Source organism: Alexandromys fortis, unplaced genomic scaffold, assembly GCF_014885135.2.
Source record: "Alexandromys fortis isolate MF-2015 unplaced genomic scaffold, M_Fortis_MF-2015_v1.1 scaffold_109, whole genome shotgun sequence".
In the NCBI taxonomy this organism is placed as follows: Eukaryota; Metazoa; Chordata; class Mammalia; order Rodentia; family Cricetidae; genus Alexandromys; species Alexandromys fortis.
In genome coordinates this window covers 533,413-560,762 of record NW_026068005.1, presented here as the reverse complement: position 1 = coordinate 560,762, position 27,350 = coordinate 533,413, and the positions used below count along the sequence as shown (strand labels likewise).

Sequence of the window (27,350 nt, the reverse complement as noted above, 5' to 3'; positions counted from 1 at the left end):
TGATCCCAGCTTGTTGTTCCTCCTGCAGCCCTGCACCGCCTTAGGGTAAATAATTGAGACCCCAGCCTCCACTGAAATTCATCATGGCCAGAGTCCCAGGTGATAATGGTTGGAAGAAGTAAAGAACTTCCTTTGGGTGACCTGCACAGACTTAGATTATCATGGCTGGTCCTCACACTTTACAGTGTATAAGAGCATTATCTGACAGCAGTAAACAATACCGCTTGTTGTGCTTGCTTTAATAAAAATAAGAAGTGCTTTGTTTGCAGTACTCTTGAGCTCAGCACCTAGGGTCCCCTGGTTAATCCCACATATATCTTTGGAATACCCTTCAATCCTCAGAGATTTAGCCTCAGTGGCCATAGTGTGGGCTGACGTCTATGACTCTAACTCTCTCATTTTGTTTGCCTGCAAAACCAGCATCATGTGGACAACAGCAATTATTTTTTAAAATTATTTTTCGAAGTATGCTCTTTTGCTCCCTGTTCTCACTATAAAACTAATTCAAAGAAGCCAGGAGTATCTATTCCAAAGATGGAACAATGGACTGCCTGGTAATTTCCTGCTCCAGATTAACTGGTCTAATATCAATAAACCCAGCCTCCCATAGATTTAGGGCATAGACAGAGTATAGGCAGCATAACACAAATGGCTTCTAGCCTCCAGTTCTTAATAGCACCCTTGTTCCTAGCTATAGGCTCACCCACATTCTCACTGACTGTCTGCCAGAAGAAGTTCTGCATGTGTAATCCCAAGGGTTCTAGAGCTGGCTTCTCTACATCTTCCTTCAAGTCAGTCTTCTTCTTAACCACAGTCAAAGTATCAGCAGCAACTTCTCTTCCTGGTACCAACTTTCTCTACTAGTTACTCTTCTACCAGTGTAACCAAAAAGGTTTCTTCCAGCTCAGTACCAGAGATTTCAGCCTAGCATCACGGGTACTGAAAGACCTGGATAAATCCAGCCCTGCCCCCCCCCCAGCAGGAAGAAAATAACCAAAAATCTAAGCAGGAAGAATCAGAAATCTAGGATTAGCCGGTTCAGCGACTGTGTTTCAGAAACTAGCTGAAGATAAAGTTAGATTGTAATCTTGAGAATAATCTTGAGAAACAGGGAGTTTCCCCCTTGTGATTATCATTGGTATTTTTGGAATAATGTGTTTCAGGAACTAGCTGATTATGACCTTGAGAGTGATCTTGAGAGGCAGGGAGTTTCCCCCTTGTGATCATCACTGGTATTTTTGAATTTTCTGTGACACCCTCCCTGCCCCTTTTGGATTACTAGGCTGTGGTTTCTTCCTATAAAACCCCTTCCACTCGGGGTTGAACTCTTCCCCTGCATGGGTTATGAGTCTCGGCCTCAGTGCACTGGTTCCCAACTCATCGATTAAACCTCGTGTGATTGCAGCAAGGAAGGATGGGGGGGGTCGTATTATCCCGAGACTTGAGTGAGAGTCTCCCCACACTGGGGGTTTTTCAGTACAATGGGTGAAACACAGTAGTCCATGCTTTGGTGACCAGGAAGCAGAAAGGATGCCTGTGAGAAGGGGGGTTTCTTTCTTGCTCTTTATTATATGAGGTAGTAGTCCCGCTTGCACTCAGGAGGGGTCTTTCCCCTGTAGCACCACGAGGGGATGGCTTACCGGGAAAGCTCTTAACCTGTGTCCATCTCGGAGAGGAGAGCTATGGCGTCTGCCTGAATCTGCTTCTTTCTCCCAGCATTCTGTTCTGTCTTCCCCGCCTACCTATGTTCTAACCTATCAGGCCAAGCAGTTTCTTTATTAATTAACCAATGAAAGCAAAAGATAGACAGATTTCCCCAGGTAATTTCTATCTGAAAATACCCTCACAGACACACCTAAATGTGTGCCGTACTAATCTGCTAGGCACTTTTTAATCCACCCGAACTGACAGTCAAGACCAACCAACCAACCAACCACAGGATATGACTGTTTCATTATCACAAGTGACCTGATTACTTTATTCAATAACACAAATACAAGCAGGTATTACAGTAATGTTAAAGGCACAGCAAGGGAAATGGAATGGAATTCCTGGCCTAGAGACCTAAGATTCCAGCTAGGCTGGTCAATTGCCTGGCGAAGGAACTACCCCTCTGAAAGGTGGACTCATCTTAAGGCAATGGTTTTCAACCTTCCTAAGGCTGTGACCCCTTAATACAGTTCCTTGAGTTGTTTATTGCCACTTCATAACTGTAATTTTGCTACTTATAAGTTTTAGTGTAAATATCTGTGTTATCAGATGGTCTTAGAGTCATTAGACCTTCAAATGGGTTGTAACCCACAGGTTGAGAAGCACTGACTTAGGGTATGCTGAAGGAATGGGAGAGATAATTAGACCTTTAATGAGATTGTGTACTTTTTCTACCCAGAATCTCTTCCCTTAAGGACCACAGCCATGCAGCCTTACTAAGTCTATCAGCTTTTCTAAGTTCTTACTCAAAAAAAAAGCATTTACTTTTCCCTTTTCTTGCTTTTGCTTCTGATATTTGGCAAAGTGTATACATGCTTGCAAACATACACATACTAGAATTTCTCATTCTTTCTCATTTGTAGAGATAGAGCAGTGGGCTGTGGCCTGGCTCCCGGCTAGCTTTACCCGAAATAACAGCACACAAATTGTATTCTTTTAAATACTGCTTGGCCCATTCACTCTAGCCTCTTATTGGCTAATTCTCACATCCTGATTAACCCATTTCTAATAATATGTGTAGCACCATGAAGTGGTGGCTTACCGGGAAAGATTCTACCCTACATCCATCTCAGGTCGAAGAATCATGGCGTCTGCCTCACTTCCCTTCTTCCCAGCACTCTGTTCTGTCTACTTCGCCCATCTAAGCTGCTGTCCTATCAAAGGCCAAGGCAGTTTCTTTATTAACCAATGAAATTAACACATAGAGAGAAGACCCTCCTCCATCACTCATTTTTCTCCTCTTTCAGCCATATAGCTTACAAACAGCAAGGCTTTTTTTTCTCCTCATCTTCATCCTCCAGGTAGATGCCAAGATTATAGCTTCATGGTCCTTGGATTTTTTTTTCTTTTTAAACCTAATAAAGTTGTCCTTAAACTTTACTTTGAATCTTTTAAATTTTTTACTAGCATACTAAGAAACCTGAGACCACAATTTCCCAGGTAACATTTAGCACCCCCAAACTTCCAGTAATATTGTAGATGCTCATATTCATCTTCACAAGAACATTTTTCTATGTGCCAGGAATGCAAGAATATTTTAGGCACTGGATTGGAGTACAGGTGTATAGATACATTATATAATTCTAAAGAATGTTTTCCTTCAGGCACCAGCCTATAATCCCTGTAGTCCAGAGGTGAGAGTAGGGGGATCTGGAGTTCAAAGTTATCCTCTAACCTCAGTCAGTTCCTGGACAACTCGGGTTATGACATTCTGTTCTCCCCCAACCTTCCCCAAACCCCAAGTCGCAGAAACCAGAGGTTTAAAACACCCAATCTGGATGGAAGGCCAGAGAGTCACGTCTTCCAATTAGTAACTGCAAGAGTGCCCTCGGTTTGCAATCTCAGCACTTCTGAGGGTGAGGCAAGGGGGGGGGAGGGGGAAGGGGGTGGGGATTGGAAGTTCAAGGTCATCCTTGACTACACCATGAATTCAAGATCAGCCCCTTAGAATAGTAAATGAAATAAATCCGTTCCTTGGGTTTATTTTAGATTTATTTAAAGTAACGTTTGAAAGCCGTATATCTCCAACATCTACCAGCGATTAAAGAAACAAAAGACACCTAGGGGCCGACCGTTGTTGGAAAAAAAAAGCGTTCTTTTTTCCCCAGTCTTTTCTAGCTAACTCCTCTCCAGAACCGTCCTCGTGGACACAAGAGTCAACACACCCAAGAAAATAACACCCAGAAACTTATAGGGACAATGGAGGCTGCGGCGTGAAGCCTCACCAGCTTCAATGAACCCGCAAACTCATAGACCGTAAACGCCCAAACCCTACTGCGCAGCCGCATGACCTCTCCCCGTTCGCCCCGCCCCTTCGCCTTACTCCCCTCCCAGGCCCAGCATGCACCGCGTCGACCTTTTCTTTGCGAGTGACCCCTGCTTTCGGCGCCTTCCCAATGACAGGAGGCGCGGAGCATTGTGGTCCCGCGGGCCGGAGAGAGGCGGGACACCGGAAAGAGAAAGCAAAAGACCAGTGCGAGCCGGCAGGGAGGACCGGGCGCATGCGCACGGGCAGCGGCAGGACCGGAAAGGGCGTGACAAAGTCTACGGCGAGCGCATTGGGGCGGGGCCTCGAGGCCTTGGCGCGGAGTCCCCGAGGCCGGAGGGGAGGGGGCGGGCTAAGGGTGCGGGCGGAGGAGGAAGTGTCATGGCGTCGGGCCGTGGAGCTTCTTCTCGCTGGTTCTTTACTCGAGAACAGCTGGAGAACACGCCGAGCCGCCGCTGCGGAGTGGAAGCGGATGAAGAGCTGTCGCACCGCCAGCAGGCGGCCAACCTCATCCAAGACATGGGACAACGTCTCAATGTGTATCCTTTTCCTGGTTGCGGCCCTGCGTCCCTCACGCCCCGGTCGCGCTCGCCGGTGACCGGGCCTAGTGTCCCGCGAACATGGCGCCGCCGCCTCTGCCTGCTTCTGGCCTCGGGAAAGAGAGAGGCACAGAAAACGTGGCCCAGGGCTGCGGTGGCGAGCCCGAGGAAGAGGGGATGAGTCGGGGAAGGCAGGTCCGGAGTCCGCGTTGTGTAACCTGTGCCTGGAAGCGCGTGATGCAGTAGGGATCGGCACTGCCGCCCGGCGAGGGGCATCCGCGATGAGCGAAGCCAAGGGGCGGCCCCTTCCACCTCTTTGGAAGTCGGAAAAGGCTTTGAGACGTAGGACGGCCCCAGATGTTTCACATAAAGCTTTTTCCAATGCTTCCTTGCCGGCTCCCGGGTGGCTCTCCTGCGCTGTGAGAACGCATGGAGAGCTTTCATGTTCTTTGGGTGTGTGGCGCGCGCCTTTCGACTATTTTATTTCTACTATACAAAGCTGTAGCCATTGCAAGTAATTCCCGGGCGCTCTTTGCGTAGTAATTTGGCATCAAACCTGGTCTCTCTTCACCAGACTTTTTATGTACTTACAGGTTGGAGGTTTGATTTTGAGTAACTGGAAAGGAATTACAAGGGGATTTTCCATCCAAATTGATTTAGGTTTTAGAAATATTTTTCACAGATTATGTCCTAAATGTTGCATTCCAGATCTCAGCTTACAATAAACACTGCGATTGTTTATATGCACAGGTTTTATATGCATCATTCTTTCACCAAATTCAACAGAAATGTAAGTACTGTTTTATTGTCTTAATCGCCGAATGTTAAAGTGAATAGATAATGCAGAAAAAATTGATCATTGCTCTTACTGTGGATTTAGTGTTTTGAATTTACTGTAAATGTGAGTTATGTAATAGACGTTTTGCCTCAAATGCCAAGGGGTGTGTGTGTGTGTGTGTGAATTTTATTGATTAAACTGTAAGGCTCGGTGTTAACCTCTACCAGACCTTCTGAGACAGCAAAAAAAAAAAAAAAAAACCCTAACAACAAACAATAACTTGTTTTGCTGTCTGTTTTTGTTTTTTTGTTGTTGTTGTTTTTCTTGTTTGGTTTGGTTTTGGTGTTTGGCTTTTGGTTTCCTAGGGTCTTACTGGGTAGCTCTCAATGTCCTGAAATTCATTATGTAGACCTGGCTGGCCTTGAACACAAGTAGACCCTGCTTCTGCCTGTGCAGTACCAAGCTGGTGGGGGTGGGGAGTTGATAACAAACATTTCTTACTCAAAAATGCAGCAGTGTGTTATTCTGTTAAACTTTGCAGAGTGAGTGATTTCTATTAGAATAATAATCACGTACAGAATAGTCTGGGCCCTTCTTGTCCTTGGGGAGGCTGCTTCTTAATTGTATAGGAGTCGTTGTTTCCAACGTCGTGAATTGAGGCTTGTGTAAGCGTTGCTTTGAAGTGCTACTTTGAAAGGGCAGACTGTTGAGAGGAGTCCTTCAGTTTTGAGTGCAGTAGACCTGTGGGATAGCTCTTGTACTGGTCTTGAATATAATGTGCATATATGCTTATAACCAGGTGGCTATTTTAATTAATTGATGTTTGTTTACTTTGGGAGCATATCACTGTGTAATGCAAACTGGCCTCAAACTCAGAATTCTCCTGCCTCAGCTCCCCTGAGTGCTGGAATTACAGGCATGACTTCTTGAAGTTTTAAAGCTATCAAAGTTATGAACTGATGTTTGCTCTTTTCAAAGTAACATGCGATGTGGTTTTTTTAGTCCCCATTTCCGTGGGTATTAGAAATGTTTAACCCCCCCCCACACACACTTTAATTTCTCCGTTTTTTGAAGTTCTGATAGTGTTTTTCTGAAAGGTACATGTAAGAAAATGAGCCGCATAAGGACTTCTGTTGGTTGCGGGATAGTCATTAGGGTCTCAGTTGCTAAACTTTATTGCATTGTTAACTTTGAAGTGGCAGAAATTTCAAGATTTAGATAATTCCTCCTTTAAGTTATCTGAAATCTAACTCAGTTTATCAAATTTGCAAATAGTTTTTTTAGATGGTGCATATTTTTAGTACATTTGGGTCTCTCGTAGTCTCATCCTTGCCCTTTTAATATGCGTGCGTCTTGCTCTTTCCTGAGGTTATTTTGTATCATTCTTAGTTGAATAATGGTGTTGTTGAGGAGAATCTATTAGTAATAATGCTTAGACTAAGGCAATCAAGTTTTTATTTCAATCTCTCTAAAAGTAGCAGTGAATTTGGCTTTTTAAAAGTAGTCCTAGATAATGGTGGTAGAAACTACGAGTCAAATTGTGGAAATTCTTTTTGTTGAGTGAGTTTACTTTTCTATTTTCAGTACAAGATTTTACCACAAGGCTCTGCTTTATGAGCCCTCCCTCTGTTTCGATGGCCTGGTTGGAGTACTTTAAACAAACATCTTTCCCAAAGGTAGAATCTGTGTTTTTAATTAAGTCCAGGTCATCTGCATTCTTGATTTCACAAGCATTTTTACTGACAAAGCCATTCAATATTTTTATTACTGTTCTTACTCTCTTAGGCATATTAAGGCATACTTGAGCACTTTATTCTGAGTCTTCCTTAGCAGGATAATTGAAATGCCATCTGTTTGGAGAATCAGCATTGTCTCTCTTTGTTGGATTTCTTTCTTGCTTCTGTTTTTGCAGCATCAAAGGTGGTTTTAATATTCATTGTTATTGTGCCCTTGCATCATAGCCTCAGTAGTCCTCCCCGCACCTGGTCCTTTAGTGATGAGCTCAGATTGAAGGTCAGCCCTGTTTAAATTCCTATTCTCCTACATTCGTGAGAACCTTTTTCTTAGAAGGTTATAATCAAGTGTCATATTAAGGAAAAACACCAAGTATCATTCTTAACCCAGTGGGATAAGAAACTCAGGTGCTTGGGCAAGCTGGTCTTAAACTGTCATGTGTCGGTGATACTAAGGTATCTTTTGATGTTCAGCGCTTCATTTTAGTGTCTGAAATCGACAGGTCTGAAAGTGAAGAAGCATTTGTTAATAATTAAATTAATTATTTAAGAATTGGGAGGCAGAGGCAGGCAGATATCTGTGAATTTGAGGCCAGCCTGGTTTACAGAGTGAGTTCCAGGACAGGCTCCAAAGCTACAGAAAAACCCTGTTTTGAAAAAGCAAACAAAAAAAAAAAAAAAGAGGAGAAGAAGAAGTGACTGCATACAGCTTAAGAATAAGCCTACCTTTAGGACTGGTAAATAAAGAATAATCCTCCTTGGATCGAGCTCAAGAGAAATGTAGTGGCCTGGTGAGGTGGCTCAGCAGGAAAGGCGCTTGCTGATGAGCCTGACGACCCGAATTTGATCTATGGGGCCCACATACTAGAAATCTCTTACTCCCTCCACACACACAAATAGAATAAATATGTAAAAGAATATTTTAAAGAACTTTTTATTTTATATGTATGGGTGTTTTGGCTGTATATGTGTGTCTGTACCACATGCGTGCCTTTTATTTGTGGAGTCCAGAAGAGGGCATTGGATTCTCTGGAACTGGATTGTGAGTGGTTGTGAGCCACCATGTGGATACTGTGGATTGAACCTGGGTCCTCTTGAGAAGAGCAAGTGATCATAACCACTAAGCCATCCTTCCAGCCTCATATATTTTTTTTTTAAAGATCAGTTTAGTAAAGTGTAACAGCACCTAACCCAGATGTTTCTCTGAAGTATAACCTGAGGTCACAGCCTTGCTTTATCCATCTTAAAGACTGACCAACTTCTCTTAGGAACAGTTCATTCTTTAATTAGTTTGGCTCAATACAGGGTTTCTCTTGCACCAGCCTCTCAGTGCTGGGCTTCTGAAGTGGCCACCACACCTGGTTAGTTGAGCAAATTAAAGATGCGATTGTTACTGGCCAAGTCCAAGAGTTCCCTTAGCATCGGGTTATAAAGATCATGCCTTTTTGAAGTATCTCCATTTGTTCTCTAGCACCTTTGCAATTGGTATGCTTCTTTTCTTAATGATTTATTTTTATTTTTTATGTGTATTCCCTGTGAGAGTGTCTGATTACTTAGAAATGGAGCTATAGACAATTGTGAGCTGCCCTGTGGATGTTGGGAATTGAACCTGGTTTCTCTGGAAGAGCAACTAGTGCTGTTAGCTGCTGAGTCATCTCTCCAGCCCTTAGTATGTTTCTTTACTTATTTTCTTTACCTTTCTAGAGCTCCTGCAGTTAGAACCACCTATAATATGCAGACTTAAAGGCATTGAGTCCTGTTGAAGGACCCAAGGGTGAGTTAGGTGGCTAGTAATCTTCTGGAATGATTGTATTGACTTACGAGAATACATCAGGTTCATAGTTTAGTTTTATTTATACATGCTCACTTGATCTCCAGCTGCACAAGACAAGTCTGCATCTGCTTATGCTAAATCTGCTTGTGCTAAATGGGGCAGGGTGACCCTATACTCAGGCTGGTCTTGGAGTGACTATGTTGCCTGGGATGGTCCCCAAGTCACAGACCTTCTACCTCAGCCTCCTTTTATGCTTCTAAGTGGCTTCATTTTAAATTAGTGAGTGTCACTGGAATCACAAAGGCAGTCTTTTCCTGAATTCCTTTACCTCCTGGTTGATTTGGAGGAGGCTGTTCTTTTTTTTTTCCTGCCAATGAATTGTTTTTTTTTGATTGAAAAAAAATTTTCCGCCTCCCCGCACTCCTCTCCCTCTCCCCCCCACTCCTCTCCCCCTCCCTCTCCAGTCCGAAGAGCAGTCAGGGTTCCCTGCCCTGTGGGAAGTCCAAGGTCCTCCCCCCTCCATCCAGGTCTAGGAAGGTGAGCATCCAAACAGGCTAGGCTCCCACAAAGCCAGTTCATGTATTAGGAACAAAACCCAGTGCCATTGTCCTTGGCTTCTCATCAGCCCTCATTGTCCGCCATGTTCAGAGAGTCCGGTTTTATCCCATGCTTTTTCAATCCCAGTCCAGCTGGCCTTGGTGAGCTCCCAATAGATCAGCCCCACTGTCTCAGTGGGTGGGTGCACCCCTCGTGGTCCTGACTTCCTTGCTCATGTTCTCCCTCCTTCTGCTCCTCATTGGGACATTGTGAGCTCAGTCCGGTGCTCCATTGTGGGTCTCTGTCTCTATCTCCATCCATCGCCAGATGAAGATTCTACGGTGATATGCAAGATATTCATCAGTATGGCTATAGGATAGGGCCATTTCAGGTTCCCTATCCTCAGCTGCCCAAGGAACTAACTGGGGACATCGCCCTGGGCACCTGGGAGCCCCTCTAGCACCAAGTCTCTTGCCAACCCTAAGATGGCTCCCTTAATTAAATTAAAGATATGTGCTTCCCTGCTCCCATATCCACCCTTCCTTTATCCCAACCATCTCATTTCCCCAAGTTCCCCCCATCCTCCCCTTCTCACTTTTCTCTCCCCATCTCCCCTTACCCCCATCCCAGCCCACCCCCAAGATCCCAATTTTTTGCCAGGCAGTCTTGTCTACTTCCCATATCCAGGAGGATAACTATATGTTTTTCTTTGGGTTCACCTTATTTAGCTTTTTAAGGATCACAAATTATAGACTCAATGACCTTTATTTATGGCTAGAAACCAATTATGAGTGAGTACATCCCATGTTCATCTTTTTGGGTCTGGGTTACCTCACTCAGGATAGTGTTTTCTATTTCCATCCATTTGCATGCAAAATTCAAGAAGTCATTGTTTTTTACCGCTGAGTAGTACTCTAATGTGTATATATTCCACACTTTCTTCATCCATTCTTCCATTGAAGGGCATCTAGGTTGTTTCCAGGTTCTGGCTATTACAAATAATGCTGCTATGAACATAGTTGAACAAATGCTTTTGTAATGTGATAGGGCATCTCTTGGGTATATTCCCGAGTGGTATTATTGCTGGGTCCTGGGGTAGGTTGATCCCGAATTTCCTGAGAAACTGCCACACTGATTTCCAAAGTGGTTGCACAAGTTTGCATTCCCACCAGCAATGGATGAGGGTACCCCTTAGAGGAGGCTGTTCTTTATCAAGGAGCACTGCTCCTTTCTTCTATTTCTCTGTAGAACATGCCTGTTGGCTGTAAGGGTGGGGTGTTTGTTTGGGGACTTTACTCACTGTTACATCACTGGTGCCTAGAGGAGCCCTCACAGAAGAGGTTCTCTTAATTAGACTGTCAGACTTGGTCTTGGTTCACAGGTCTAGTAAATGTGTCACCTTCATTTTCTTTATATAAATACACTCCCCACATAGATGCATTTAAAGCAGTGGTTCTCAACCTTCCTAATGTTGCAACCGTTGAATACAATTCATCATGTTGTGGTGTCCCCCAACCTTAAAATTATTTTTATTGCTACCTCATAACTGTAACTTTGCAACTTTTATGAATTGAAATGTAAATATCTGTGTTTTCTGATGGTCTTAAGTGACCCCTGTGAAAAAGGGTCATTCGACAACCCCCCAAAGGGGTCTCTGCCCACAGGTTGAGAGCTGCTGGTTTTAAGTATTTCGTTATTAAAAGTTATAGATGTGTAGTAAATGAAACAGTAGAACAGGGACATAATAAATCTTCCTGTGCCTTATAGTATTAGCTTCTAACCATTTGGGGGCCTCCTTTCTGAAATATTTTTGCATGTATAACTGTGTGTGTGTGTGTGTGTGGCATCACAGAAGTTTCTCTTTTCCCCGTAGTTCTTAGATCTAGCACACAGCGTTAAGATGGAATACACAGACTTGGATTTTAATTCCTAGAAGATGTGCGGTATAGTTGTTACCTTTTGCAGTTGTAATATTTTACCCAAATCCGTGGGTCCCCACAAAAGCCAACAAAGGAGACTGAGTTCCATATGTAAAAGCAATGAGCTTTTATTTTAATCAAGTTTACAAACTCGGTCTCTCTGCACGTCCAATGTATTGGAATATCCGGAGAGCCCCGAGCTCAACTAGAATTGGGTTTCTATAGTAGTAAAGGTGGGGGTGAGGTCTGAGGTTCAGGACCCCTGATTGGCTGACATTTGTCTAGGGGTATCCTGGTGAAGTGCCCCTGCAGGTGCTCCTATCTACAGCAGTTGGAATGTCAGGCATTTCCTTTGAATGGTCTGCTCTTGGGTGGGGGTCGGGTAATCTCAGTTTGTGGTATTTTCCTGCTACCAGGTATTGCTTCAGGGTAAACTACTGACACTCAGGCCTTTATTTAAAGTTATTGAAGGCCAGAGTCCTGGGTGCTAATAGTTGGAAGTAAAGAACTTCCTTTGAGTGACTTCCCAGACTTAAGTTATCATGGCTGGCCCCCACAGTAAGAATTCAACTCAGGGCCTCAAACATACTAGACATGTGTTAATCTAACTGAGCGGCCTCCCAAGACAGGAGGTATTATTTTGTAAGATGGCATCAGGAGGCATAGTGTATCAGTTTTGTCCTCCAGGAGATGTTTGTTGTTGCTGGGGTGAGTGGGTGTGGGGTTATTACTGGTGTCTAGTGCGCAGAAGCTGGGAATGCTCTTCAACAGTTTATAAACACAAAGGGCTGCAGCTGAGCCACCTCCTCTGGGGGGGAGGGGCAGGGGCCATTTCACTAGTCCTGAAATTGAACAGTTCCGGATTAACATAAAAAATTGAGTGGAAAGGGGCAGAGTGAATGTCAATGAAAGCTCTGTTAACTCCACTAAATTAATTGCAGGTTCATGTCATTTCTTATAATAAATTATTACATGTGCTATTCCCCAAGGACCATAATATGTACATGATTTCTGTTTTTTAAATTAAGGACTCTAGGGACAGTTTGGTATTTCTAAAATTTTAACTTTAAAGTTAGTATAACAGTAGACACTGCCTTCATGAACTACTGTGTTACAAAGCTTATTTGAGCATGCTCCACATTTCTTGATAGATAGGTATTTGTACTTACCTTTTAATTTTATTGTAAATTTGTTAATCAAATATCAATTTAATTTTGCTCTCATTATCTTCTGGTTTATTTAATTATTTCATGAAAGGGGGATTTTTTTTTTTCTTTATTGAGACAGGGTTTCTCTGTGTAGCCTTGGTTGACCTGGAACCCAAACCACACTGGCCTTATAGAAGGTTTGTCCCATACTATTCTGAAGAGGGACTTCTCTTAATCCTTAGATTTGTGTGTGTGTGTGTGTCCTAAACACTTATTTGTTGTTGGTGTCCTCTTTCTTTTTTCATGCAAATAAGGAATCATGAAGGTTAAATTTCTTGTCTGAAGTCACTCTGCTACAGTGACAAAAACAAGACTAACTCAGATGTGAACTCCATGTCTTAGGTATCTGCTTTTGGGGCATCTTTGTACCCCTGAAATTTCCCACTGAAAGCACTGTCAAAGGCATTGTGTAGGAAGTGTGATTCATGAGCTACCTCCACTGGTATCCACAACTGGCTGGACCCTGAGTTACAAGACACCTTAGCAAGCCTCCCTATGACAGCTGTGCTTGCTGAAGTTCAAGGTTTTCTCTTAAGGCTATGACATTGCTTATTCATTGTTAATGTTTTAACTATGAGGTTACTGTACAAAGTATGCTAATAATAAAGATGTAAAGCTGGTTGCTTGTGCATTCATTTTCAAAACAGCAGGACCAATGTTCTACAGATTGAGATCATAACAATGTGACAAGCAAAAATGGGATTTGCCATTTTTCTTGTAAATATAGACGGTGTAAACAGTGGTGTCCCTTAAGGAAGTATCCCAGTAGGAGAGAAGAAAATTACCTAAAGGTTAGAAGTCTGAAGTGAAGTGACTAGGAACAAGTAATTTGAACTGGTTAACACTGGTGACTGTTTGCTTTATCTTCCTGGATTGAAACTGGGAGATCAGATAGGCACTAACCGAAGGTGGCTATGTAACACACAAAATGTGGTGATTGCACTAGGAAACTGGTTTGTAATGGATTTATTACAGAACTCAAGCAGTATGAAATAATTCCTACTTTTGTTTTAATAGGCCTATATTTTATCTTGTTGAAATAGTAACATCTGAATTGAGATACTGTATCACTGTAAAATGCCTCATTTTAGAGGCCTAAAATAGGACAGAAATATAAACTATCAGATTTAACAGGTTTTATATTGATCTTAGGTTATTGAGCTAAGATCATCTTATCTGAATAAATTTTATTTTTAAGTGGTTTCCAAGTGTCTTGTTATTTGTGGGTGAGTTTTTCTGTTTAATAAGTCTGTTTTAGCCTGTAGATACTGGTGTATCAACCCAAACTGTTGGGGCTTAGCTGTAGTGTAGGAACATCTGTGCAATAAAACTAATTTTAAAATGGAAGTTTTCTACTAAATGGGAAAGATTATTATTTTCTGCTTAAATCTGAAGATAGTGAAAACTGATAAATGAGTTGTGCATGAAAAAACAAATTGGAGGACAGGGAGAAAAAAATGGGCAGTCATTAAATGTTCAAGAACTCAAAGAGGCTGAGTTTTCCTGAACCTCTCCAAGGTGGATGTTAATAGTTATTTTGTGTTACTCCAGCTGTTGAAGAGATCTGATATCTTTAGCATTGGTTGCTATTTATTTATTTTGTAAAGCTTTATTTATTATGTAGACAGTGTTCTGCCTGCATGCATGCCTGCCAGAAGAGGGCACCAGATCTCATTACCATGTAGACCTCGAGAACAGTCAGTACTCTTAACCTCTGAGCCATCTCTCCAGCCCCTTATTTATTTTTAATAACAGAGTCTTATTATGTATCTCTGGCTGGCCCATAACTCACTGTGTAAACCAGGGTGGCCTTGAACTGCTTCTGTCTCCAGTGCTAGTATTAAAGGCATGCACTGCCATGCCCAACTAACATTAGCTTTATTTAAAAGTATCTTTGTTGAGAGATAATTCACAGACCATAAACTTCATTCACTTAGAGCCCTTAATTCAAAGCATATCCTGCTATACCACCATCACAATACCAATTTACAGTATTTTCTTCCTATTCAAAAGAAACTGCCCCATATTCACCAGCCCCTTCCCTCTATGCAGATCTAGTTAATGCTAAAATTAATTTATTTTCGAAGAGCAGCCTGTGGTGTGGCACCATTGGAACTTGATTCCTCTCACGGCTGACTGTTTGATCTGTCATGTGCCTGCTCTGGCACTCCTATTGGGTAGTGAACGTTTGCTTTGTTTCACTTGTCAGCTTTGTGAAGAGCAGTGCTGCACTCGAGTGCAGTGTGTTAATTCTGGACTTCAGTGTCTTCGATGGCTTCTTGAAGCACATTTCATGGAACCTGCCAAACTGTTCTCTAAAGTAGTCGCACCATTTTACCTTCTCAGATTTTGTTTGAGAGTTCTAGTAGCTCCACATTTCAGGGGCCTGGGGCTTTGTGTGTATATGTATTATTTATATAAATATTCTATATGTATTGTGCTTTTCACTTTCTTGATAATATTATTTGTAACATAAGCATCCAGTTCATTTATTTTTAGTTTTTTCTGTGCTTGTGTTCATGTGATATTGGTGTCATATGGGAAAACTCCTTGACTAATTTAGGATCACTAATATTTGTGGTTTTGATTTTTGGTTTTGTTTTTCATTTTTAAGAATTTATTTTGTGGCTTCTCCTTGGTAGCCATTTGTTGCCTACTTTCCTTACTCTTGCCCTGTCTACAGAGTGTGTGTAAGTGGGAGTTTGCAATGCTCGCCCATCTTACTTATATTAGTCCAGTGTTTTATCTACGTTGTAACAGTTGATAAGGACATTCCTTAAAAAAATATGTGGATACAGGCCTGGAATCTCAGCACTTGGGAGGTAGACGCAGGCACATAGGCAGTTCAAATTCTTGATCTAAAAGTTGGAGGCCAGCTCTGGCTACAATGAGATCCTGTCTCAAAAGGCAAACAAAAAAAGTAAAAAGTGGGAGGCTAGATTTAATTTCAGTATGGAAATTAAGTAAATAAATAATGTGAAAATAAATTTTATTTTGCTGAATTAAACAGAATATTTATTTGCTGTAGGGTCTCATGTGTCCCAGCATCGCATGTAGCTGAGGATAACCTTGAACCTTTGGTCTTCCTGCTTTCGCCTCCCAAGTGATTGGAGTATAAACATGGACTGCATATCTGGCTTTTATTTCTGTTACAGATTCAGCTCTTAGGCTTTTAACACTTTTTCAGTTCATTATTGTATATGATGTAAAGTAAATGTTTTTCTTTTTTTTTACGTGTTACTATACAGTTATCCCAGTTCAATGTGTTATGTTTGCCTTTATTATCTCATAGACTTTTAGATATTCTACACGAGCCAGGTGAAGTGTCCACTTTTGGTAGCACTAGTGAGACTTTATCAGAATCTCTGCTCCCACCCCAGCCATACACTTAAAACTAATATAGCCTTAGAGTGGGTTTGGAATTCAAGAGTGTGAGTCTCCCAAGTTGGGTTTGTATTTGTTTGGCTTCGTTTTGTTTCTAAGATTGTTTTTCTTGATACTTTATTTCCATATGAATTTTAAGATCAGTTTGTCAGTTAGGTTTGGAAAGCTCTTTATTGTTGTCTAAGATTTGTTTTTTTATATATATGGGTGTTTTATCTTCATATATTACATGTACTACCTGTGTGCTTGGAGGCCAGAAGAGGGCATCAGGTCCCCTGGAACTAAAGTGACAGACTGTGAGATACTATATGGGTGCTGGGAATCAAACCTGTGGTCAGTGTTCTTACACTGCTGAGCCATCTCCAGTCCTATGTGGTTTTGCTCATTAACTGTAGGCTGGTGGGATCTGTATCTGTTAAAGGAGACAGCTATGAACCTGAGTTAAGTACTCTAAACTGCTGAGATGTCTCCAGCTCCTTTGTGTAGAATCTTTAAAAAAAAAAAAAAGAATCTTTAGTTTGTTTGGTTTCTGAGTCAGTAATTGTTTGGTTTATAATAATTTAAGCAATAGGTAGTTGTTGAAATTTGTGTGTCTCTATCATCAATGCCAGTGTAATTAGTGCTATCTGTACTTATACCCCAAGAACTTGCCTTACTATACTTTATGGGGTAGGAACTTTCCAGATCTCCTCTTGGCAAAGGTTCTGATCTCTGTCTTTATTATGTTTCTCTTGTTTTGTTTTGGTTTGGTTTTGGTTCAGTTTTTTTTAACTGCTTTTATTAGTGTAGTGAAGTAATGAAGATTCTATGTAGCCTGTTCATTTTTAGAATTCTTTGTGTTGTGCCCCATAAATAAGATAGCATGACTCCTAGCCAAACAGGAAGCTGGTACTGGACTTAGGAAGCATTTAGAAGAAGTGGCTGAGCTGAAAGAAGAGGCAGTGCAGTGTGCTTGGTCTTTTGTCTCAACTCTTCTAAAGCTGTGGTATCACTTTGTGTTATTTTTTTCCTTTACTTCCACTGTATACACACTAATACTAATGTTTGTTTGCTTGTTTTTTTACTTAACCAAGGTCAAAATCTTATTTGCAAAAAAATGTAGTGAATAATGACTTAAAACTTGTACTAATGGTCCTGTGGCACTAAATCATGAGAATATCAGTGTCACACACATTGATGCGCAGTGTGTCCTATTGCTGCACTAGTCTGGGGAGAGGAGAGAAGAATGAGAACTAACTAGATCAGTGCTGGAGATACACAACTCAATGGTAAAGCATGTGTTTAAACGTGCAGATCTCTGGTTTCGTCCCCAGCACCAAAGAACGGGAAAGCTTTTACTTCAGTCTTACTTTTAAATCGATGCCAATGAATACTTAATGCTGTAATAATATATTCCTTTCTTTGCCTGCTCAGCCCCAGGAAGTAGAGACTATTCCCTAAATGACCAGTTATAAAAATCTCTTCTGCAGATAATATCACCTACTGCATTGTTTTTGGCTGCAAAAGTGGAAGAACAGGCTCGAAAGCTTGAACATGTTATCAAAGTAGCACACGCTTGTCTTCACCCCCTAGAACCACTGCTGGATACAAAATGTGATGTATGTAAAAATGGGGGTTGTTCTGTTGTTTTCATTTTCTTTAGAAATTTGAATCTAGGAACTATCTGACAAATGCTTTTTTATGCTTCATGAATTTGTATGTCATCCTGAATTATATTGCTTTGAATCATGCTACTTGGTTCACAGTTATTTTGAAGTGTTTGCGAATTCAGAGACTGTCTTGGAGTCTCTATTGCTATGAGGAGACACCATGACCGTGGCAACTCTTATAAAGAAAAATATTTAATTGGGACTGGCTTACAGTTTCAAAGCTTTAGTCTGTTATCATCATGGCAGGGCACAGCGACATGCAGGCAGACACGGTGCTAGAGGAGAAGCCGAGAGTCCTACATCTTGATCCACAGCAGCAGAAATAAAAACTGTGGTGCACTTGGGTATAGCTTGAGCACATATGAGACCTCAAAGCCCACCCCCACAGTGACACACTTGCACCACCAAGACCACACCTCCTAATAGTGCCACTCCTTGTGGACCAAGCACTCAAACACATTAGTCTTTGGGGGCCATTCCTAATCAAGTCTCCACAGTGACTTATCCTCACAGTATACCTGCAGTGGAAAGGATAGGTCCTTTGTGGCCTCTTGGTAGGTGTGTCCAAGACCAGAAGTTGAGTAACTCTCCAGTGAAACAGAGGAAGTAAGACTCTGGTTTATTCTAGTTTGGTTACCCTTCTCAAGTTCTGTGGGATCCTAAAATGAGACCTGCAAGTGTGGGCCTTTGCAATTTTTCTAGCATTATGGGTAGGTAAGTCATTCAATTGGACTCTTCACCCACTTAGTGGCTACCAAGTTTTGTTAGTTCCATTTGATTTAGGACAAGTTTAAAGTCCTAAGTTTAGACTCTGATAGAAGATTGATAAGTTAATGCTGATCTTTAAATGAACAAAATAACCACTGCATGCATTGGATAATAAGCAATTGTAATTGTTTGACAGTAGTTCTCATAGTTGCTGTTAGAATAAACTCATTCAAGTATGTACATGCTAATGTTTTAAAAATCAGCTTAGTGACATTAAAGATGATTTCACTGTCTGGGATATGGGGTTAGTGTGGTCTCAGAAAAATGAGCACTCGTGTGTGTGCATATATTTAGAACAGATCTACCTGGGTCTAGTTCTGTATATAGTTAGTCTAGGCTAGCCTCAAACTGAGTTAGTCTGCCTCAGCCCCCAAGAGAGTAGCCACCATGCCCATCTCAAATATGATCTATTGACTTCCTTCTCGTCTGGGTCAATTGTTAGGGTCCTAAAACTGGGGTAGCAGGAAAATTTCTATATTCTTTCTTCCAAGAGCTTTGAGAAGGGAGATTGGTTCTTGGATTTTAAGGAAAGATTCTGTGATAATTTGTGTCTCTATGGTGAATGGATGACATTGATCTAGGACTTAAGATTTGCATTTTCTAGGGAAGTTAATTCTAAAACTAATTCACAGATGTGGTTGGTAAGTTTTCTCTTCAAAGTCAGGTTTGAGTTAAGTGCTCTTCCTTGGCTTGATGCTCCTGTCCTTGGTGTCTAGAGGCAATAATACCTGTGAACTTAGGCTGTGCAGATTGTGGGTCTTTATTCAGTTAACCTACCCTGCTTCGTGGCACTCTGTTTTATTTGTTCCTTTGGCTTTGTTTACTATCTGTATTAGACTTGTCCCAAGAGCAAACATGCTCCATCTACTACTGCCTTGTATTTGTAAGCAACTACTGAACTATAATCCTCATGAGGTCTAACAGTCTAGGACTCTAGTGGTGTTTTATTTATTCTAAACCTCTAATACCATTTTTGTCTGACAGGCTTATCTTCAGCAGACTCAAGAACTGGTTTTACTTGAAACCATAATGCTACAAACACTGGGTATGTGCTCATATCATTTTGTGTTCACTAATGTAATATTCTAAACAAAAAATTTTAGAATAGCTTCTTATTGAAGAAAGTTGTTTAAAACTAGTTTTGGGCCAGGTGGTGGTGGTGTACACCTTTAATCCCATCACTTGTAGGCAGGCTCTATGATTTCAAGACCAGACTGGTCTACAGAGCTAGTTCCAGGACAGCCAGGGCTATGAAGAAAAACCAAGGAAAAAAGAAAAGAAGGGAAAAGGAATGTTAGATAACAGGCTGAGGTCAGATAAATACAAGCTCTGGGGAGATCCGAATTTAAATCTAAGTTTCTGACAACCATTGTAACCTTGGGGCAGTTTTCTTACCTTTTACATTCCCATTCTCATATATGGAATAAGATTTGCTCTATTATAGCAAATTTTTTTGTTTTTATTTTACTGCTAGTCCATTTTCAAATGTTAAATAGAAATGTAAGTACATACCTCAGTACATATCTCAGCCCTCAGGAGGCAGGGCAAGCAGCTCTCTGAGTTTGAGGGCTTCTAGTACTACATAGTAACCCAGTCTGAAAAATACAAATAGAAACATAGCTACATGTGCTGACAGATTTTTATTATAAAAGTAACTTATTTAAAGCACATGAATTAAGTTTTATCAAAAGATACAAAAGTGAAAGTTAGAATCCAGTTATTTGACATAACGTCTTAATTACAAAATTATGTATTACAAACATGATATTAATATGACATTATAAAACATAGATGTATTTTTATGGTATGAAAGCATTACATAGGAGCTGAAAGTAGGAGTCAGGTAGAAGAACTCTCAACTTCCATGTTCATGGGCTGTGTTCCATCCCCAGCACCACTAACAAAAGTAGTCACTGCACGATGTTCATGCCTTAGGATGCATTCGTAAACTCAGAATGGATGCATGCTATTAAAGTGTGCATTAAAAACATCTCTTTGAAATATTATTTTGCTAGTTAATTACAAGAAAGATGTAAATAAAATACACCTTTAAACACTGATTACTCATTTGTTAGATTTTAGACTAAGCATTCTAAAGATACTAAGTAGTAAAAGCAAATATCCTGCCATATGGAAGAGCTGATTGGATATTCATTGAAAACTTTCCAACCCTTTTCCTTGAGTTTCTGAAGCTGTTTTTAGAAACGGCCTGCCTGTCCGCATGACTCTTATTAGGAGATATAGCTGTGCTCCTTTGGTTTAACAGTAAAATGAATAGAGCTGCTGTATGTAAAGTTCTTTGATGCTGCTGTTGGCAGCCGATGTGTTTATGAGAAATTTTTTCCCACATCCTTCTGAAACAAAGATTCTTAATGTTAAAAGGAGAAAATGTGTAATCTGCTGCTATAATAATAATTATTTGATGATTTGAACTCAGGTGAATTGAAACTCTGAATTTTAAATCAAGATGGCCATGATATTTTTTAAATAATTGTCTGTTTTCCTATTGAGACATGAGAAACTAGTTATCATTTATTCTGGAGGGTAATGGACATGTCAGCAATGAGAAGCTTTAATGCTGGCTTTGGATTTCTCTTTAATACTGAAGAGTATACTAGACATCTTATGGGGAGCTGCATTGCTCAGGCAAGTATTGTAGTGGTAAGTAGTTGGGAAAAAAAGTGCTTTTCATTTCAGGTTTTGAGATCACCATTGAACACCCACACACAGATGTAGTGAAATGCACCCAGTTAGTAAGAGGTGAGTGGTCCCTCGGCCATCTGGGATGAGTGTTGATGTGTTCTTTCCTCTAGGATTGGTATGGATGCTGTGTGTTCTTCTAGCCTTTTGTTGGATTTTATTAGGAAGGGAAAATATAAGCTGGGGAGTGGTGACACACACCTTTAATTCCAGCACCTGGGAGGCAGAGGTAGGCAGATCTCTGTCAGTTCAAGGCCTGCCTGGTCCACAAAGTGAGTTCCAGGGTAGCCAGGGCTACATAGAGAAACAGTGTCTCAACAGTTGGGGGGGGGGGTAATTTTGAAATAGTAGTATTCATCTACTTCTGTTTGTGTTTCTCCAAGTGCATTTAGTTGCTTTTTTGTGATACTAGGGAAAACTAACAAAGCACATCATATGTTTCTATTAAGCCTTATGTAAACAGGAGCCCTTTGTGTTTGTTGTGACCCTAAAACTTCCCACTGTTGCCTATGTTGCTTGTCTGGTTCTGGATTGTTTATGGGTACATCATAGCCTCTGGGGAGCAGTCCTGTGTTTTTTTTCCTCCTTTTGAAGATAAGATCCTGTGTTTTTGGTATCTTGCAGGATTTTTAAACAAAATGGCTAAGACTTTTGAAGACCTTGGGATTTTTGTTGCTGTTTGAGAGAGAGAGAGAGAGAGAGAGAGAGAGAGAGAATTGTAATATTCTCATTCATTCTAAATTGAATTCATTTTATATCCAAATAGCACTTTGTTTTTCTACCAGCAACACTGGAAGATAAGCCTAGGGTCCATAACCAACACCCTTGCTAACAAAGTGGAGTTCTAAGATTTTTGTGTTTTGGGGGGGGGGGTTGTTTTTCAAAACAGGGTCTCTGTGTAACAGCCCTGGCTGTCCTGGAACTCACTTTGTAGACCAAGCTGGCCTCTAACTCACAGAGATCCTCCTCCCTCTCCCTCCCAAGTGCTGGGATTAAAGGTATGCACTACCACCAGTCTGAAAGACTCATTTTTTAATCCTAGGATCACATTATCAGTGAAATCACTTTGTAAACCACAATATTTTAATTATGGTTCCTGTTCTTCACAATCATACAAATATATTTTGTAGCACATTCTCTTGCCTAGTTACAGTAAAGTACAGACTTAAATAGCTAACTTATCTGTTGTAGATGTTGAATTAAGAAGAAATGCTGGGAGGTTGATCTTCCTGAAAATCTGAAAGAATATATAGTTTTTTGCAAGGTAGCAGACCATGTAATTTACTCTAAATCAGGAACCTAATGAAGAAAGGCATTAGTATGTGTTTAACAAAGGTGTATGTATTGCTTTAGGAAATAAAGCTGGATTTTAAATTAACACTTAAAAATGCAAATTTGATAGAGAGAGAGTACTCAAGAGAGATCACAGTGGGTGGGGGCTCTGTCTCATCTTTGAGGTAGCTGAGTTTCCTTCCTTTAAAGATGTTCTTTTATCTTTAGTATCTTTGTTTCCTTCCCTGTTACAGCTTTGAACTAACAAGACTACTTTCCCTCCATTCCTGTTTAGAAACAGCCCTTAGGAAATGTGTTACCACAATTGAATGTTTTTATTATTTTATGGGGTGTTTGTTTGTGGGTATGATTCATATAAAGCCCTCACCTCCCACTTCAGATGAGACATTTGCTACTTTGCTGCAGAATTGGCTGTTGTCATTTTACAGGGACCTTTCACTCTGATCTCTCCTTCCCTCCCCACCAGGAAAGAATACCATACTTAAGTCACACTGCCTCCAAGACCTCTGGTGCTCTGACAGTCTTCCTTAGCACAGCTCTGCCAGACCCAGTCCCTTTTGTTAAATCCTCCCTTGATGATCACATGGGGCAGCAGGGATTTCAGGTGCCAAGAGTGACAACCAGGAGGGGAAGGAGTCTGGGGACTAGGGAGGGTGGGGGTGGGGGCTGGTGGGGTACTTCCTATTGGGAAGGATATGGGGTAGGAGAAGGGGAAGAAAACCTATTCAGTGTCTTACAGAACTAGTTAAAAATTGCTTTCCTGTTGGGGACCAGTGTCGGAAGCATCCTCATTCCCCTTAGAAAACTCCTCTTTCTAGGTATTATCTTTAATTGGAGTCTGTAAGTTAAAAAACAAATGTAGTGGGGCTTCCTACTTTTTGTTAATGTGTAATAATGTGATAAAGAACTGAGGTTTGTGCCCTGAGTTTGGGGTGGGGGTTGTTTTGTTCCTTTTTGAAGGAAATTTAAACCAACCTAAATATGTTGACAGGATTAAGTTTGGCAGGCAACTCTTTGTATTTTGTATTAGACTTCAAAAATCTTTTCTTCTTCTTCTTCTTCTTTTTGTTTTTTGTTTTTTTTAAATCCAGGAGAATGCTTTATTTCAACTTTTAGCTGACTAGATGCTTAACTTAGTAACAAGTTTAGCCTAGCTAAAAGCAAATCGGCTTGTTTCTCAGATCTATGGGGGATAGCAAGAAACATTTGAGTGAATGTTGTTGAAGATTTTCAGTAGTATAGAAAATGATGGCGCTCTTGTGATATTTGTAAGTAGTAAGTAAAATTTACTTTTTGTGTACAAATCTTTGATGTTTTGTTGTATTGAGAGTTTTGTGGTGTTTACACATTGAAGCTGATGATATTGTCTTCGTTCTTCTTTCTTTTCTTACAGCAAGCAAGGATTTGGCACAGACATCCTATTTCATGGCTACCAACAGGTTGTTATCCTGACCCTCTTTGTTGCACTGTTGTAGCACACTATAGCTTCCTTTAATGCAGGGCCCCCTCAATGTGTCTCTTGCCCTTGTTGCAACAGGAGACTGGACCATCTACTGTGGTGGTACCTTCCTGGTTGCTTTGCGGTGTATTGTACAAGGGACTTTGGGCACAGAGGGGTTAAATGCACACTGTGAAGTGTAGTGGTGCTTTCTGGTGGCATATTCTCGATTTGTGAGTGCATAAGTCTAAACTTGGTAGCCTGAATAGCAGCTAAAGATTACACAGAGCTAAACTTAACCTAGAAACTTGGTAAGTATAAAGCTATTTCTAGTTTACAATTATAGTTAAATGACATTTCTTTTTTTTTTAATTTTCACATTTATCCAGTCTTTTAAAATAATTGCTAAAGTTTCTTAAGTAAAATTTATGTGATTTGAGACTTGTTCTAGATAATATTCCAAACAGTAAATTAGAAGTCGTCAAATATCATCAGTGCCTAAGCTAGCAGAGATAGTATTTATTCCAGAAGTCCCGATTTCCATTTATAGAAAGTGAAAATGTAGTATGTGTTTGTATGTTTCACCTATTCTAAACTAGAAAAATAGTTTGAAGGAGGCTCTAAAATTGAATGCATAATTCTGTTCTGGGTTGGTATTATTGTTGAAAGTTTTTTAAGTGGGCACTGTGGAAGTACACCAAACTACCTTTTTGGTGTAGCAAAACTTAGTTCTCTGGCCATGGTGTCATGCCCCGTCATCCCAGCACTGGAAGACAGAGACAGGAAGATCAGGATAGCAGGGTTGTCCTTGACTATGCAAAGAGTTTGAGGCCAGTCTGGGCTACATGAGACCCTGTCTCCAAAAACTATTTAAAAAAACTTTGCTTAAAAAGCCAGCCTATAAAATGTCATGTGCTCAATTTTGGGTATATAATGAAAAGTAAAGATAGTATTTCTTAGTATTAACCTATTTTGAGCATTGAAATTTTTTTTTTGCAAAAGGTAAGTTCTCTTTGAGGCTTTGCTGGAAGGGGACACAGAAATGTACATGAACAGGGACTAACAGCTCTGACCTGCTAAGAAGTACTTTTGCTGTTAAGTTACATCGAATGGTCTGGTCTTTGATTGTGCCATTAAAATTGCTTTGTTTTATAATGTCTTTACATTTTTTCATAATGTTTAAAAAAACAAACCAAGATTACCACAAAAAAGGTTTAAAAGGTTGTATTTTGTATATGATGATTATTGTAAATATACTGGTTTACCTTTGTGTGATTGTTAGGTTTTAAAACAAAAAAATGATTATTATTAATCAATTAAATAAAATATTACTATGCTGTGGAGGGATGAGAATAAGGGAAGTGATCTATTAAAGGTTTTTTATTATAATTTTCAGTAGTGTTCACTCTTAATTTAATAGAATATTGTTATGTAAAGAAAAACACTTCTGATTTTATGTTTGCTTTTGTCTTACGGCAAATGTTTTTCTTTGTTTTACATATTTTGAATTTTTGTGGCCCTCCACTTTTAAATCCATTCTACACCAGTTTGCATCTTACGACCTTCTGTCTTCAGTACAAACCCACGGTGATAGCATGTGTATGCATTCATTTGGCTTGCAAATGGTCCAATTGGGAGATCCCTGTGTCAACTGATGGAAAGCACTGGTGGGAATATGTGGACCCTACAGTTACCCTAGAGCTGCTAGATGGTAAGCAGAGGGAAGAGGTCCTTTCCTATGTGAAGACTATAGTGTAAGCTTTTTCTGTATATGCACTAGCTACCTGAAGCAGTTGCCAGTGTTGGTCAGTCCACTTGTACACCACAGTGGCTTCAATATTAATCCCAGATGTCCTTTAATTTACTAGTGTCCGGATTTCAGAAGATAATGTCTCTTTACAGCCTGAATTTAATTCCATTTTAGTAATTTGATGGAAGAACTTAAAAGTATAGAGTACTTTGCAGTAAGGAACCTATGAACCATATTAACCATGAAATGTTTACTAACCACCAGTTCACACAAAACCTTTTTGGGGTTCCTCAATAAATAGAATTGTTAAATTTTATTAATCTGTCTCCTTGCCTCATTAAATACTGTAGGTCGGTGGACTGTGAATAAAGGTGGACTGGGTGTGGTGACACGTACTGTTAATCTTAGTAATTGGGAGACAAAGGCAGATAGATCCTGGGTTCAAGGCCATCTAGAAATACACAGGGAGACCCTGTCTCAAAGAAATAAAAACAAAGAATAAGCTGGAGATATAACTTACTGGTTTAGTTTTTTTCAACTAGGACCACAGTGTAGCTAGCTAGGTAATGGATGTGTACTCAGAATAGATAAAGTCCTAGGCTCAATACCAAGCACTTTTAGAAGTGTAAACTCACAGTTGGGTACTAGCTTCCTATATAAACTGTGAAACATTAGGCCAAGGGGTTTCTTCCTTGTGATGTTCTCTTACATTATTAATTAATTAGGAGACAACTAGGTACAAGTCCTACCAGTTATGAACTTGAGGTTTGAGGGTCTCTGGTTAAGAGACAGTGGTAGCTGATTAAAGCATAAGATAGATTGTTAAGGTGCGTGAGTGGCACTCAAGCAGGTGCTAGATTTCAGAAAGAAAATAGACAACGAACAGGTTTTCAGCTTACCTGTTTTTTAGGCTTCCAGTCTGTTTACAAGAGGAGGGCTGATGGGGAGACAGGGTTTACCTCGATTACTATTAAAAGTACTGACTTACTATAGAGAGTGCAGAGCCCTGAGTTCTAGAGTTTGTGAGGCAGTAGGGTTTCTGTTGTAAATATAGCTCCACGTCAGCTGAAAGGAGCCACAAGCAGTTTATGAGCCAGTAGTGGGTCTGCAGGTCACATTTGCCTGACTGTTGTTGGCCTGCCCCACTTACAAAACATGTTGGGTTTTTTTTTTTCTCCCTCTTGGGAGAAATAAGTAAATCTCCTTCCCCCCACCCTCCATGGTCACCTTTCATGCCTTTTTTTTTTTTTTATCTGCATCATATTCTAACCAACTAAGGCCAGCTGAAGATGCAATTTTTAAATGGTTAGGGTGTTTTTTGTTTGTTTGTTTGTTTTCTAGTTTATTTGGAGGAAAGAAAATCTAAAAACCACCATTAACAGCCTTTTCATTTGCTCCCCTTTGCCCTGCCTTGAAAAAGTCAGGTTACTATGTCATTGTCTTGTCTTAGCAGTCAGTAGATTATAAGTAATCTGCCTTTTTTCTTGTTTTTAGGTCATATCTAAGATATTATAACCTTATTGTTATCAATGACATGAGAGCCACCTGTATTTTCCTCCACTTCTATTCTATATAGGCATAGGCTCAGTTTCATTATTGATTTGGAAGTTGGAACTCAATATATTAAAATAGTAGCATAATTTCTGTTTAGGTCAAGCTGTCTTGAGTTGTCTTTAGTATTCTACTATTATTACTTCCTGAAGCTACTCATTTAGTAACTGCCCCCAAACAGCATTGGCTTAGATTTAGCCTAATTATGAGGGTCTCTGCGTGTGAGTGTGGGTGCATGTGTAAAGTGGTTTATATCTCATTCTGTCTGTAGATTAGCTCTAAGGAAGAAAGACCTCAGTGAAGAAGTCCCTAGGAGTTGAGCCAGAAGAGTCAGTTTGAGGCCATACTCGCAG

The 27,350-nt window shown here is 40.5% G+C and overlaps 1 protein-coding gene across 4 annotated transcripts in view; it reads left to right on the top strand.

The window, feature by feature from the left end:
- The first annotated feature begins 3,743 nt into the window (after nucleotides 1-3,743).
- The window catches only part of Ccnt2 (cyclin T2), a 31,092-nt gene continuing 7,485 nt past the window's right edge, over nucleotides 3,744-27,350 (top strand). The window contains exons 1-7 of one of the 4 annotated variants that reach the window (XM_050161448.1): nucleotides 3,744-4,515; nucleotides 5,224-5,305; nucleotides 17,318-17,446; nucleotides 19,250-19,310; nucleotides 20,963-21,025; nucleotides 23,652-23,697; nucleotides 25,244-25,407. In XM_050161448.1, coding sequence (XP_050017405.1) covers nucleotides 4,052-4,515; nucleotides 5,224-5,305; nucleotides 17,318-17,446; nucleotides 19,250-19,310; nucleotides 20,963-21,025; nucleotides 23,652-23,697; nucleotides 25,244-25,407 — 1,009 coding nt within the window. In that variant the 5' untranslated portion in view covers nucleotides 3,744-4,051. Of the gene's footprint in view, nucleotides 4,516-5,223; nucleotides 5,306-17,317; nucleotides 17,447-19,249; nucleotides 19,311-20,962; nucleotides 21,026-22,932; nucleotides 23,534-23,651; nucleotides 23,698-25,243; nucleotides 25,408-27,350 lie in introns of those variants that run through there. The other 3 variants (XM_050161449.1, XM_050161452.1, XM_050161450.1) reach the window with 3 other exon arrangements.